A 15,662-nucleotide genomic window follows, 5' to 3' on the forward strand; every position below is an offset into this window, starting at 1 on the left:
CTTTTTTCATAAGTTGACATCCGCACTTATTTACTTCTTCCATGAATGCAGAAATTTGGTTTGCTGTTTGCATTTGTAATATAATGTCAGATGGGATTCCCTTCAGCCATTGGGGCCAGATGATATTCATCTGTTACTGATATAAAGCTCGGAATTCCCATTTAATTCCTCCCTAGTATCCATTGCAGACAGAAGCCAAGAACACTTAACACCATTAACTGACACATTGTCCTTCAGATCATTTTAAACCCTCAAGGTCAAACCAGTACTGTACATACCTTCAGTGCTCAACATTTACACACTAACTCCCTCCAAGACTGGAGAAACCACTTAAAATGTTCTATTTAAAAATTTAAAAAATTTGACTGAAAATAATGTGGCTCTTTTTTTGGCTTTGATTGCTTCCTAAAACCATTACTTTTAAAGTATATTAAATTATAATATTCCTTAAAATAAAAAAGGTACGTGCTCCAGATTTCTGAAAAATTATATTTTAAAGCCTAAAGCAGCTATTACAAAAAATGAAACAATTTATTAGTGATTGCAGTGTGCGATGCTTCAAAGCATTAAGAGCACTCGAGAACTCAATGGCTGAACACAACACCACAACAAAAGATTCTACCTGTTATGCATTTAAAACACCTCCATGGCCTTTCCACCTAACGCATCCTCGCAAATGACATTCACTATACAAAGGCATATTTATGCAAAAATGTACTGAGTGAAATCCCATTTAAAATGCAGCATATTTTCTCACCCAGAGAACTGTGTATGGTCCTTGACAGATAGATTTTAAAAATAAGTGAATTTAGAATTCCAGCATCTCAACTGGTGTCGAGTAAGGAGAATATGACGAGTACATGCTATTAATTTGATAATATTGACAGTTATTGATAATGATAAAAATTAAACAATGAAACTCTTCCAAAATATAGGAGAGTATGATGATGATGACGATGAAGAAGAGGAATATTTAGATGACTATTATTATGATGATGATGAGGAGGATGAGGAGGAGGAGGAGGAGGAAGACAAAGAAGGTACACTGTTTTTTTCCGTCTATTAATACATTTGTCAAAAATGTTGATAAAAAGTCACATTAATTATTATTAATTATAATATTATTAATATTAATAATTAATTAGCAGACATAATTAATTAGCTCCGCATTTTCACAACCATAATGCAATTATCTTAATTCTAATAAAATATTTAGAAATGCTTTGCTATAATATGCTATTGCTAGTTACTTTGCCTGACTCTGCATAACTAGCTACTCAACCAAGCTGTGCATTTTCCAGTACTCATATAATAACTATCATTAACTATCTATCATTAATAGTTAAGCATTAATTTATACTTTTCAGCAAAGCCTTTTTAACAAGTAAAAATGTTCGTATTTGCATATCATGTGAAATTGTATTTTACTACTTGTTATTGATAAGACACTTTTCCTTCACTCCCAGGAGAATTTCTGCCATCAAGGAAGAAAGGTTTGTTACCACTAATCCTTGATCCTAACTGTAAAGATGAGCGTACGTATGTGAAATAAATTTGCATTGAAAATAACGAATGCAGTTGGCCATGTGTGGCATTTTTCCATTATACTTTAATAGTGTGTGGTCATTATCTCTATCAGATTGACTGATGAGGAATGAATCACTTTCTGTCATTGGTTGCCTGATAATGTGATATTAAGAGCATGCACATGATTAGTTGTTCAATTTGTTCCATGACAGCATAATCATGCACACAGTGCTAATCAAAATCTAATCTACGTGCATATTTGCTGTCATTATCTACTTCTGCATGAAGCAACATTGCACACAAATCAAAGATGGTCCTTTTATTTTAAAAGCACTGAAATCTTTTAGGTAATGCTACATCATTGTGAATTATTTTACACAGAATTTGTACATTTACTGAGGCATGGTAAAATGCTATCTACAAATAGCTATAACACAAATAGCTGAGTGCGTATTATAACTTCATTTTTGTTTGTGTTGTTTTTGCATTTATGTACTGCTGTTATATAAGCAGGGTTTTATTTGTCATTCAGTAGCTATTGCTATGACCCAAATCAAGGTTAATTCAAAGCAAAAACATACTGCTGCTTGGGATATTTTGACAAACAAAACTTGAATTGTTTTATTTATTCAAGTCCATGTTCAGATTCAAATACTTATTGCATTTATACTATTTCTTATTGCTATGGTCAGGAGTTAACTGTGTTTTGTGTTCTTTTGTTAATTTGCTTTGGTTTTGTTTGTTTTGGTTTGATGGTGGTTGTGGTCTCTATCTATTGCAGTTGTTTTTCCAATGGTGTGTAAATCCTCTTATCTAACCTGTAGTTTCCAAAGGTATGCCAAGCATGACAGGTGTTTTCAGAGGGAAAGTGTCAATTGAGAGAATTGGACCCCATGCAAAATGGGTCTTCCTGACCCCCTTTGTCACTACCACTGCCTGTGGGAGTGTTCCCCAGACTGACTGACTGACCTGACCCCTTTTTGTTTGCAACCATCTAACTGGTTATCTTGTTCACACTACTGTCAGTTTCTACTTTACTTATACATTTGTGCACATAATGTCCTTGAATTCAAATCTCTCTGTGGGGTTCGTTTTTACAAATGTCCTGCATGGAAACAATTGTTTATTCCACATGTTGCACGCAGTCTCAGGAATTGCTTTTCATGGATGAAACAAAGAAAAGTAGTGCGGATTTATGTTCTTACTCGGGTGCTCACAAAGCAACATTTGAAGTGTAAGCAGCATGGGTGAAGTGTAATGTATGTGTGTGAACCTTCACACTGCATTTACTCTTGGGGTTAGAGCGGTAACTCTCCTAGCCTGTGCGCTCTGCACCTCCCCCTGGTGTGTCTGCGCATGATATTAAGACAAACAAGCTTAATGCTGCAGTTGCAGAAATGATGGTGAAGGAGGAGGCCGATGATCAGGCCCCAGTTGTTGAAGAGGACGATGAGGAGGAGGAAGATGACGGTGACGACATTGATGAGGAGGATGTTGTGGTGGAAGAGGAGGAGGAGGAGGTGGATGAGGAGGAGGAGGAGGAGGAGGCGGATGAAGATGACCATGATACCATTGAAGAAGAGGATCTTGAGGAGGAGGGAGTGGAGGGTGTGGAGGAAGAGGAGGAGGAGGAAGAGGCCGAGGATGATGAAGATTCAACTGTAATTGAAACTGATGATGAGGATGCTGATGAACTGGAAGACGATGATAAAGATGACATTGCAGATGATGGCGAAGGAGAGGAGGTCAGTGATGATGAATCTGCTGACGAAGAAGAAATAGCAGTGGATGACATTGATGAAGGAAAAATAGTTCATGATGATGATGATGAAGTAGAGGAAGACGATGAAATCGATGAAGCTGGTGCTATTGAGGGTGATAAAGCAGCTGCTGCTTCTGCTGATGATGATGATGATGATGACATTGAGGACAAAGATCAGGACGATGAAACTGAAGAGGAAGCACATAAAGCTGATGAAAAAATGGATGATGATGATGAAAAAGAGGAGGTGGATGACAAAAAAATTATTGAGGATGAAGTTGATGACAAGGGAGATGCTGATGCCTCTGAGGAAGAAAAAGATGATGATGATGATGATGAAGATAAGGTCACAATAGAGGTAAAAGATGATGATGCTGTTGCTAGTGATACCGCTGATGCCGACGACAGCGAAGTAATCCAACAAAAAGTTGAAGATGATGTTGATAAGGATAAAGAAGCTGGTGATGAGGATGAGGGCGCGGAAACATCTGATGGCCAAGGCGATTCTATTGTTGAAGAAGTTAAAGATCTGTCTGATGTCAAAGACAGTGGTGAAGACGATTCAGGTGATGATGACAGAAAACAATCTGAAGATGTGGAAGATGAAGAGGATCACACTGATGCTGCTGGCGCTTCTGATGAAGATGTTGATGAGAAAGATGATGAACATCTTGATGCTGATGCTCAGGATGGAGCTGGGCAGGATGTCAGCGAAGATGACAAAGCTGAGGTCACTGATGACAAAGACATAGCTGGCATTGGGGGTGATGATGATGATGATGATGAACACGATGTTAGTGATGATGAAAAGGGTGATGTCACTGATGTTGCCACTGATGAAGATAAAGATTCTTCTCAGGATGCTGACAAAGACATTGCTGATGCCACTGAAAAAGATGACTCTGACCAAACAGATGATAAGACAGACAGTCTTGACACAAAAGATCAAGAAGAAGTTGTAAAAGAATCGTATGACATTGCCAAAGGTAGTGACATTGAAGAATTGGATGCTGTCAAAAAAGCAGAAGATGATGCTGAGCATGATGGGGGTGAACAGTTGAAGGCTGGTGATGATCATGAAGAAAAATCTCTTGAGAAAGATGATGGGGTTGATAAGCATCTTGTGGAGACCATTGAGGATCGTGGACTTGACACGGATGTTGATATTAGTGATGAAGTTGACAGCGGAACAGATGGCGTAGACAGTGATAAAGATGACAAGGACGATGAAGGCGCTACTGATGAGATAACAACTATCAGTCAGGAGGGAGTAGATAAAGATGAGGTTGAAGCAGAGGAGAAGGTAGTCGAGGTAGAACAAGACAAAACCTCAGTTGTCAAAACAGGGGAAGCTGGAGAAAAAGATGATGGCGACATCATCGCTGACATCACAGAGGAGAGCCTTACTATTGTGTCTCAGGATGATGATGTGGAGAAAGGTGGAGAGAAGGAAGCAGAACATGAAAAAATCCTACTTGTAAAACCTCATGACATAGACAATGAGAAGAAGGAGGAAGATGAGGATGAGAAGGATGATTTAAAATCTGTTGACATCACTGCGGGTGATACAGAGGAAGATGTTGAAGATGTGCTGAGTGTGGATAAGGAAAAACCTGTGGACCAGGTGCTGGAACAAAGCCCAGTTTCCCAAGCGCATGAAACAGATGATAAAGATCTGGGCAGTAAAGAGGATAACCAGGATGATGACATATTAGATGTTGATGATAGTGAGAAAGTCAAAGAGCCGGCAAAGGATGCGAAAGCTGATTTAATCAAAGAAGAGAGGATCAAGGCTGAAGCCAGTCCAGTGTGCACATGCCATGTTATGCTTCACACCATGGAGGCAGTCTCTCAAGAAAAAGAGGTTCTACATCAGCAGCGTATGAAAGGTATTGGGAAGTATTTACATTTTTCAATCTATAAATTACCAGTTGCTACTATATTATGTTTAGAAATGATGAAAATTATGGGATATTGCAGAAATAGATTCCATTGCAAGATGTCAGGTAATGTCATGGTAATGCTGTATAATTATATATAGAAGGTAGTCATGTGCAAAAATTACTGAAATGGTTGATTATGTGAAGTATTGCAGTTATTCTAATTCTAATGCCATCACCTGAGTGATTCTGCATGTGAGTAGTAAAACTGACTTCTTCCATTAGATAAGCTAGTAGACACACATCACACACCAGTAACAGATTTTTTAATAATAAGGCTGTTAACATTTATGATTTAGCATGAAATGAAATTAGTCTGGTAATACAGGCTAATTTGGTGTGTGGCTGATCAACAATTAGTTTCATATTATTGAAATGGAAGACTAATCTCAACCAGGAAAACCTGGAAATAAATAGAATTAGAAATCAAATTAAACAACTTTAATTAAGTATATAGGTTCGTGAAAGCCATGTAGCTGTATTCTTCTAACATCTCCATTGAAAATCAGATCTTTAAAATAATTTTTACCTTAAAGCCACTTTGGATGTACAAAAAAAAAAGGATTAAAGTGACAGGACTCCATTCGTACATTATACACAGAAACCTAAACCACCTTTCATTTTTGTCTTCTTTATAGAAGCTTTCTTGGCCTTTATATATCTATGAATTAGATCATGTGCATATAAGTTTGTTCCAGAATCTGAAGAAATCTAGTGGGACAATAAACAAATTAAATGATGGTTGCCAGGGTAACAAGACTACATTTTGTTCGGAAGTATAGCTCATGAGTTTCTTAATCTAAAAACTGTATTAACAATATGGCACTCTCTAACAGACAAATCATATTCTACTCTGATTTTTGTCACTTTAGTTTTACAATTAAATGACACCTTTTATCTTGGGTGATAAGATGAGATGTGGTCATTTGAGCATTAAATCTATTTAGTACTACAGTGAAGTCTACACTAATCTGTACAATAGAAATCACATTTAGTGGGTGTTATGGATGACCAACCATATATCACTGTGTCCTCGTACATTTGACAGTGTATATTAGTCAAAGCAAGCAGTGTTATGCGCTCACAATTACTTAATGGTTTAACCTTCTGCAATACGAATTACCTGTGAATCACAGTGAACATCAGGGTTATGGAGGCCAAATCTGGAAACATCCAGTATTCCTGCATGTACACGATTTTTATTGTTTGGGGTTGAAATGGAGTGGTTCAGGGAATCGATATCGGTGGGATAAAGTGATGCCTGGGTAACTGCACATGGGTACTTCTTTTCAGTCCAAATTCTGCATTATAGCACTGTCGGGCAACCAGGTCAAACAAGGTAAGTCGTGGGGTATCTGTTTTTCAAGGAGGCAGCAGAGTCAGCTGCCATGTGTGCAGTGACTGTGCAACGCTCCACATGGGTCAACCAAGGATAGGTATTTGGACATACCATAAGAAAGAATGCATTATGGGTAAACTGTATAATTTCTGTGTACTGTGTTTAATAGACATATTAAGCTCACTCATGTCTCAGAAATTATTTCTGGTTGGAGATGATAGTAAACTCTCTGAAGATTAGGATACTACTGTATGTATTTTGGTGCATACTTTTCCGATATGTACTTAGATTCTTGATGTTATGTTTGAGCTTTATTTGATGACCTTTGATGAGAAATTTATGTATGGTTTGTCTGCCATGAAAATATTATACTTAGAGAAACATGGTTTTACCGGTCGACAATGGTATTGTGTTGGTTAACAAATGGTTTTTATTACCCAGCTATATCGTTTGTATTGTATTTTTGACTTTGTTGCTTTGTTTGGCTTTGTTACTTTAAGTTATTTTGTTCCAGAGAGTGACATTATTTTAATTCTTTGTATGATATACTTGAATGCAAATACTCTTAAAAAGTCTTTAATAGTTTTTCTTTTAGACAAATACATAGAGTATGATGTTGTGAAAGTGATGAGCATAGTTATTATTTAAAATTAATAACTGTTACACTAAGGGTTCTTACATTTGTTTTCAAATTTATATTCTTCCTTTTTTTTTGCAGTTACTGTAATTTTGTCATGACCTTTACATATTTTGTTATTTCTTGATAGTTGCTTTTTACTAATGTTTTTTGTAGTACTAATGGTCACTGCTAATTTGTAGTTTTGTAGTTAGCTCACTAATATAGCTAAACAAAACATGGTTAGTAAATATTTAGTTTTCTTGGTTAATATTTACATGCATTTTTTCCCTCTCAGCTGAATATTTATATATTTTGAAATTATTACTGCTTTTTATAGGCCTGTATTTTTGTTCATCTTTTAGTTTATTATGTACTATTGTTATGAGTTCGGTATTTTATGAAATTCCAATGAATGTAGGAATGCCTTTTCAAAGCTTATGGATGTTGTAAATATTCTCATGCCAGTTTTTATTCATATAGCATTATAATTTGTATCTGATATCCTAATCTTATTAAAATGATGAAAAGTTAATTTTAGTCTGTCATAGGACAGGTTAGTTTAAATGGGTTCTCTTTTAGGAGTTGTAATTTGTTTGCTTCAGAAGATAAATACTATTAGCTTCAAATATTCAAATATATTCTAATTATTATATATTTCTTTTCCTTCCTACAGAATCTATAGGTAAGCATATGAACAGTTTTATTATGTTTCAAAAGAACAGTGCCTATTTATTATGTATTATTCAAAGAAAAATTAAATTGTTGTCAGGTTGTTAATGTCAAATCTACTTTGTATGCACCATGATAATACTATTCATATATCAACCTATGGATATATTGGAAAAGCAAGACCAGGCCAGAGACCTAGGAAAAACTGTATGTCTTTAACAAACAAATTGCTCTTGAAAATGGCATTGTTTTGATAGATGTGTTTAATATGTCATGCATGCTGATGCTATAATACAGTACTCCACAATAGGTTTTCCAGTGGCTTTGACTCTTCCCTCTATTATAGCCATTGAACCTGCAAAAGAAAAACCGGAGAGAAAAGCAAGAGATGAAAAGAAAGAACCTGAAAAAGGTAAATGTTGTTAGTTATCAATACAATATAATGTGCTATTTGGGAATTTCTAAATATATTTAATTTGTTTGTGTGTGTGTGTGTGTGTTAGTCTTTTCCCTTTCACTTTGTCTTCAGAATCGTGTGAATCGTAATGCATAAAATTTCTTTACATGGAAAATGAACAGTTACAGTGTTTTTATGTTTAATATATATATTAAGGTTTTCCAGGGGGTTTGACTCTCTTCTCTCCATTTCAGATATTAAACTGGCTAAAGAAAAACCAGAGAAAAAAGCAAGAGGAGAAAAGAAAGAACCTGAAAAAGGTAAATATCACAAGTTATCAATGCAATATAATGACCTGCAAATTCAAACTAGTATTAACTGTAATACATTTTTAAAAAAATCTTTCCATGGGAACTCAAAAGTTACAGGGCCCACTTTACTAAGGAAAAAGTCGCAGCACAAAACATCTGCTATATTGTGCCTCTGTTGTGGTTGCCGATACATTAATGACTTACCATTCATTGATTTGCCATAACTCGTTCTATTTACGCAATCAAAGTCATTTAATTTTGCAGTAGGAGACACCCAAAAATGGGGTCAGAGACAATATGTCCAGATTTCTAATAAATGTATATGGAGCAACCAAGCACAGGCAGCAAGGGAACCACAAGAGAATACAATTTAAAGTTATATAGTAGGAAATATAGAGATCAACAAGGTACAGCTTCACAACGTCATATTATAGCATTGGCGTACAACAACTGAGAGAACAAACATTTGGAGTGACATGACATGCAAAATGAATTGCACGTAAAGAAAACTGGATGTAAGGAAAAGATGACAGGATGTTAGGCAGCATACAAAACGAAAAGGCAAAAGACGTAATCCTTGCAAAATAAATTCTAAGAGTGATTTTGACCCATTGCGATCGTTTAATAAATCCAACAAAGATATTGCAACCTTGTAGCAGCGGCTTTTGCAGTTTTTTTTTTCTAGTGGCTCCTTGAATCTGTTCCTTCCATTTCAGTCATTAAACCGGCTAAAGAAAAACCAGCGAGAAAAGCAAGAGGAGAAAAGAAAGAGCCTGAAAAAGGTAAATGCTTACAGATTACAATAAAATATAATATATTGCTGTGAATCACCAAATCAATTTTATGTGCTTGACTTTTTTCCTTTCATTTGGTTTGTTTAATGGTAAAGGTCTTCAAAAATTGTACTGTGTGTTACATCATGTAATGTAATGTAATGTAACACCATGTGTGAAAGCAACATATATATCCTACATCAACTCCAAGGCTAAAAAGGCCCCTTAAACGTGTCTTTCATTACCACTGGTTTGTTTTGCCTCAACAGCGATAAGGAAATCAAGACCCGTGAAAGAGGAAAAGGAGAAGAAGTTGGCGAAACCCGACAGGAAAGCGGAGAAGGCGAAGAAGGAGGCGAAGGCAGAGGAAAGAGCGACGCCCAGAGCGAGGCCCAGGGCAGAGAAGCGGGCGAAGGCGGAAATCAAAGGTAAAGAGCGCGGGAGGGACGGCGGCGAGCACAGCCCTCCCAGGCTCGCGAGAGAGAGACAAAGAGACCGCGCGCGGAGAGATAAGAAGCCTCGCGAACTCCCGGCGAGACCAGGGAGGAGAAATGTCTTTTGGAACAGATAAAGTGAAGAGGCATCAGGCGGGGGCTTAATTTAGATTCCGAGGTGTACGCAGCTATCTCTCGCAGTCGCTGCAGCGCTGACATTTGTATGTGTGGAGAATAACACTTGAACTGCACTTTTTGAGCGCACGAGAACACTTTGGTCCGCCGCGGTCTGATGTAATAGGGGAAAGCGCCCGAACAATACTGCCCGAGGCCTGACACACATCGCCTTAAGCATTTGACCTGTTCATTAAGACTGAACCGTGAGTGATAATCCCTCTCTCGATATTTTGAAAAAAATCGCACGTCCCTGAAACATCTGATGTCTATTAAATTTCAAAAAGGTATGCTCTGTGTAAATGCTGATTCAAATGCGTTGAATAAAGAGGATGAAAAAACATGAATGTAACAGGGATCGTGCTGGGCCCTTGAATGGCTCAGTTCGTACTGTAAATGTGTTCTGTGCAAAGTGAAGGTTTGTTCGAGCCTAGGCTATGACTTTGCCATTAACTGTGACTGACTCTGACGAATCAGGACACAACTGGCTTCCTCCCACCAGGGATAGAGAGGGTTGAAATTGACCGAGTTTCCAGTGCATTAGCCACTCCCACCGACGTGCCAGGTGCCCAGAGGCTGCTTGTTAGGCGGTTGTCCATGAGAGTTACTCATCCGCTTCATTCTCTAGAGACGTGCATAAGTCTCTTGAGGATGGAGTTGCGCTCATAGCTTACCTTCTGTCCTGTAGCTTTCATCTTCACTTTCATTGTGGAAGCAGGCCTGCTGCCCATAAAAATGAAGCACATACGAAGATTTACTAAAGTCAACGGTCTATGAAAGGAACTAAGTAACTAGTTTGAGTGTGCGTTGTTATATCCTGAAGAATTACCTCGTGCCTTGGCTGTAGTTAAAAGCCAAAACGTTCTCGTGTACAAAAGAGAAACTCGGCCGTCATGTGATACCGCATTCCCTAACAAAAAAAGCTATTTGAAACCACTTGTTTTGAGCACAAGTAAAATCGATTGTTTTTAGTGCTTCAGGGTAAATTAGCTGCGACATCCTAATGGAAATGTAGAAACTGGCACACAAACAAGTGCCTTATAAGTGAGTCGGTACTGCATGCGCTTCATCGTCCCACAGTGGGTGGTGACTGCACAGACTTTCCATTTAAACAGTTGGATATATCCAGAAACTATATATATATATATATATATATATATATTTTATATATAACAATTTTTTTTCAGGATTATGGATTTCTGAAAGTATCCTGATGCTATTGCTGCTCTTTGTGTGCTTAGATAGATGATCAGATAACAGGATTTTTTGCAGAACAGAACACTTGCTGTGGTTTGAAATTGAGGTTAGGGAGTGATACTGTAGGAGAGGAGAAAAAAGTAATGGTGGAGTGGGGGGTGGGGAGGGGTTGTGTGATGATGCTTTTGTTTTGATCTCTCATTCATTTTCCCTTTTTCCTTTTCCTCATTTGCTCCTGTGGATGAGTTTGAGTCGTAATTCCGAAAGGCTTGACATGTGTTCACATAAAAATGACTCAGAACGCCTTGTGCTGTCATGGAGCTGCAACCGTGTGATGTTTTACTTTTCATCTGCTGAGTGAGGTCTCACGCTCATGTTAACTCAGTGTAGGGCAGCTTAGCCCTTTGCCGGTTAGCGTCAAAAAAACAGTTCACCTGGATGGATGTAGGGTACACATTGCCTTCTTCATATCCATCTGAAGGACTCACATGAAATATATTCTTTTTTATTGCCTTAGAATGAAGCAGACAGTTTTGTGGTCGTGTTTGTCTCACATAAATAAAACTATTATATTTCACAACATTTTTACCTCATAAATTTTCACTTATATTTTAAGACACCAGGTTTGTCACAAAATAGAATGCTAATTGTGTATGCACATGTAAAATAATACAATTAATTATCTTATTTATTAGTTTTTCTACATCTGCAATGTATTTACCATTTGAGTAGTATATGATACTGTAGCTATAGTATCCCATGCTTGTATCTGGTGTTGTGGCACAATGATATTTCCATAAGTTTGCTCCTGTTGATGGCTAATGCGTCACGTGTCATATACTGCATACTTACTGGTAACTCTATGGTAAAAAAAAAAATGTCTTGTGTGTCAATGTGACAGTAAGGCTTCCTCTGGAATAAACTCCGTACTCACAGTTTACCAATATGCCGTCCTTCTCTTAAGAATGTAAATACTGCATTGCATTAGCAGCAGACATGTAGCACTCACTGGCTCGATCAGCATATTGTTAGTCTGATGGCATCATTATGCAGGGCTGGACTGAAGTTGGGCCGTAACTGTATCGTCTTTAATATGAGTAATGAGAATAGGCAAGTGCTCTTTTAAGAGTGCCTCGTTCAATATTTTTCATGGATGTCAGAAAAAAACTAAAACTAAAATATTTCTCTGAGTTAATTATTAAAATCTAAGGCTAAATCGAAATCCAAGTGCATGATATTTTGATCGAATATTGTATTAAATGAATATTTAGTGAGTGAATTTATCTAATCCATTTTAATTGGAATTACTATTGTTTTTTGGGTAGAAAAACAAGTATATGCACATGCTTGGTGATTGTGATGTTTTTAAGTTTTGCAGTTTAATTATATCTATCATGGTTTTCTTGCGCTAGTAAGTTCATTTCCATTTCAATTCTCTATGAATTAATCTTGTTCATGAATGTAATGTTCGCATATTTTATAGTATTTAATTACATTGTGTTAGTTAAAGTTGACATTCAGAATTTTAACTATTAGACAGGGGTTCATAAAGTTCATTATCTTAATCATTTCCTCAATTTCTACAATTTTCATTCCTCTTCATAGAACTTGAATCTTCTTGAGTTGCACATATCTGGTGTTCTACACATCTATCTCAATGCTGAGCAGTATGTTGAAATATAGATTAATTTTCCATCCTGAAATGAATAATACATTTATCACAATTTTATTGATTATTCAATTGTGCAGTTTTGACTTTGTTGTTCAATACTTTGTTGTTCAATATTTTTTGCAAGTTGTCCAGTGTTAACTTAACTTAACTATAACAGTGTTCAGTCAACTATAAACAGATTACATTTGGTACCACTCTGGAACATGACACTGGACATTCTTCTGTGCTGCTCCCAGCTAACACTGAAACAATGAGCACTACCAGCATGCACTGCAGCTGGAACACTCGTATAAGAGAAAATTTCAGAAAACATCCTTAAAACTATTTTTATGGAACAGTAGGTCATAACATTTTTATTTTATCACATTTATCTTTTCAAATTCTGAGCTGGGTTTTTATTTGTAGCTTAAATACGCCATTGTTATGAAAAATATGTGCTCTGTTTGAATAACAAATAACATTTTTTATTCCGTCAAGCTTTTCTTTTCTGCTTTTAAAAAGCTATTTCAAAAATTGAAATCCAAATCATAACTTGGTATTATTTTCAAAAATGCTATCAAAATTGTATTGAAATGGAAAGTGATAATTGCTCAACACTCATCTGTCTGCTGGTGCATTTCATATCGGATTGAAGTGCGTTGACAATTTTAGAAAATACCATGTAAAGAAACTTCTATTGCGATCTTGTCGTGTAGCTTTCATTGGTTTTGAATGGATGTAACTGTTGATTGTATTCGGGACATCTGGTGTTATCATTTTGGTTCTAAGAATAACTGCATAAAAAAACAAAAGTAGGAGTTTATTTATTTATTTATTTATTTTTCATTTAAGCTGCTATCTCCCTCATTGAGAATTGCAGAGAGGGGATTTCCAGTGTGCTGTCATATGTGTGCTCTCACAACATGTATTCAATGTATTTAATTTATTTGCAAATGGGTTATGGACCCATTACCCATTTAATTGTCTCTAAAGAATGTAACAATTCTATATTTCCATTGTGAGAGACATGCTCAAATTGTAATTAGGTTTTTTCATACTCATTATTCAAGTCCTGTTTGTCAGATTTGGAAAATATTTATCTGTGGAGTCATTTGAGATGTTATACATTCATAATATTGTGTCGGTTGGTAACAGTGAAGCAGTGGATAAAATCCGAATTGCTTTTGGGTTGAATCAGCCTAACCCCAGTATTTATAAAAGAAAGCAATACTGACTTGAAGACATCTCGGGCCGTTTGTGGGAATGGCTTTTTCAGCTAGATTGAATTTGTGAGTAGACAGTGGGTCAGGCTCCTGTCATTTCTCCTATTGCCCGCGTGCCAACTGGATACATGTCGGTCTCAGATTTGTGATCTCGCCTTTTTTGATACAACACATGGCCGTACAATGAAATGTTCAAAATGTGTTCAGTTTCTAAAATGCTGTACTGAAGCCAGCATACTTTCTGTGATTTCTGCTTTTCTGCCAATTTGAGTGGTGGGAGTCTGACTGCTCCAGCCTTTTTTATTTATTTCTGTATGAAATTCAATTTCCCATTTTTTGTTGTTCTGTCACCTGTAATCCACAAATAAAGTTTGGTCATGAACATGATTTGATGTAGTTTGACTTTTTATTTGATTTAAGCATTGTTGTTGCTTTAAATTGGGGGAAGATTCAAATGTTTGTCTCTTATCCTCAAATCATGTTCATGTCTCTGTCCTAAAGCGCACTATTTGCAGTATGCTACATTCATCCAGGCTAGCATCAATTGGCTTACATTTTAAATTGTTATCATCAATAAAGCTGCACATTAGGAACATTATCAACAACTAAAGTTCAACTGAACTCCTCATAAGAATCTTTCCTGTATATGCAGCTTCTCCTATATGCTTACACATCATGTACTTCAAGCATTGGCAGAATACAGGCAGTTATTCTTTAGTCTAAATGAACTATATCTCAGTATAACCTTCTATAGAACATGCTCTACCCATCCATGCAACCTGATCACGCAATTGGAGGCAAAGGTCAGAAGTGGAATATTGAAGTAAATATAATTGGCATATAGCTTTTTTTAGTCTCTCATGACCCACTTCATAACAGATCAGATAGGTGGTCTATGATGGCTTCCGACAAGTGACCAGTGTACTTGCATCACCTAGTGGTTTGTCCTTTGCTGGTGTTAGCATGTCCTTTACTACTACCTCATACTTGTTTCTGTACATCCTGACTGCAGAGCACCAAAGCAAACATTCTTTGCCTTGACACCAGTTGTAAAAGACATTGGCTATGCCCCATTGCAAGCTATGCAGTCCTCTCAGCTAGCCTGAGATTTTTCCCCTTACTCTATGTATATGTACATTCACTTTACATTTTGGCACAGCAAAATTAATGTTGAATAAACTCTAACAGTGTTAAATCAACTCTATCAGAATTTATATATGCCCTATTGGGACAATATCTACTCTCTTACGGTTTTAAGTACTCGGTCATCGAAAATCTTTTACGCTGAAAATTTTACCAGGTGCGAATGGATTTTTCATTGGCGTGCATTATCCTGAGGAAGGAGTCGGTTAAGGTCACTGCACCCTAACCTCATGTTTGACAGGCCCTATTGGTCTCTCAGCTTGACTAAAGCACATTACCCAGAGCAGAATAAAAGACACAGTAGCTCTAGACTCTTGATCAATATCTTATAGACCTGCTCTTTTAGATCTCCCCTCTGTGTGAAATGCTGCTCCATGTGATAAAATAATGTCAATCGGCACAAGTACTGTACAATGGCAAGTGTAGAGCATATGAACATGATGCTCTATTTAATTCACCTTAGATTTTCTATAGCCTTTTATCTACAGTATGTATCAAGTATG

At 36.8% G+C, this 15,662-nt stretch overlaps 1 protein-coding gene across 1 annotated transcript in view; it reads left to right on the plus strand.

The window, feature by feature from the left end:
• The window catches only part of LOC135258049 (triadin-like), a 51,407-nt gene that overhangs the window by 19,806 nt on the left and 15,939 nt on the right, over positions 1–15,662 (plus strand). The window contains exons 7-13 of the mRNA XM_064341246.1: positions 936–1,040; positions 1,467–1,493; positions 2,917–5,178; positions 8,203–8,268; positions 8,508–8,573; positions 9,281–9,346; positions 9,607–9,765. Coding sequence (XP_064197316.1) covers positions 936–1,040; positions 1,467–1,493; positions 2,917–5,178; positions 8,203–8,268; positions 8,508–8,573; positions 9,281–9,346; positions 9,607–9,765 — 2,751 coding nt within the window. The remainder of the gene's footprint in view (positions 1–935; positions 1,041–1,466; positions 1,494–2,916; positions 5,179–8,202; positions 8,269–8,507; positions 8,574–9,280; positions 9,347–9,606; positions 9,766–15,662) is intronic.

This window comes from Anguilla rostrata, chromosome 6 (assembly GCF_018555375.3).
Source record: "Anguilla rostrata isolate EN2019 chromosome 6, ASM1855537v3, whole genome shotgun sequence".
In the NCBI taxonomy this organism is placed as follows: Eukaryota; Metazoa; Chordata; class Actinopteri; order Anguilliformes; family Anguillidae; genus Anguilla; species Anguilla rostrata.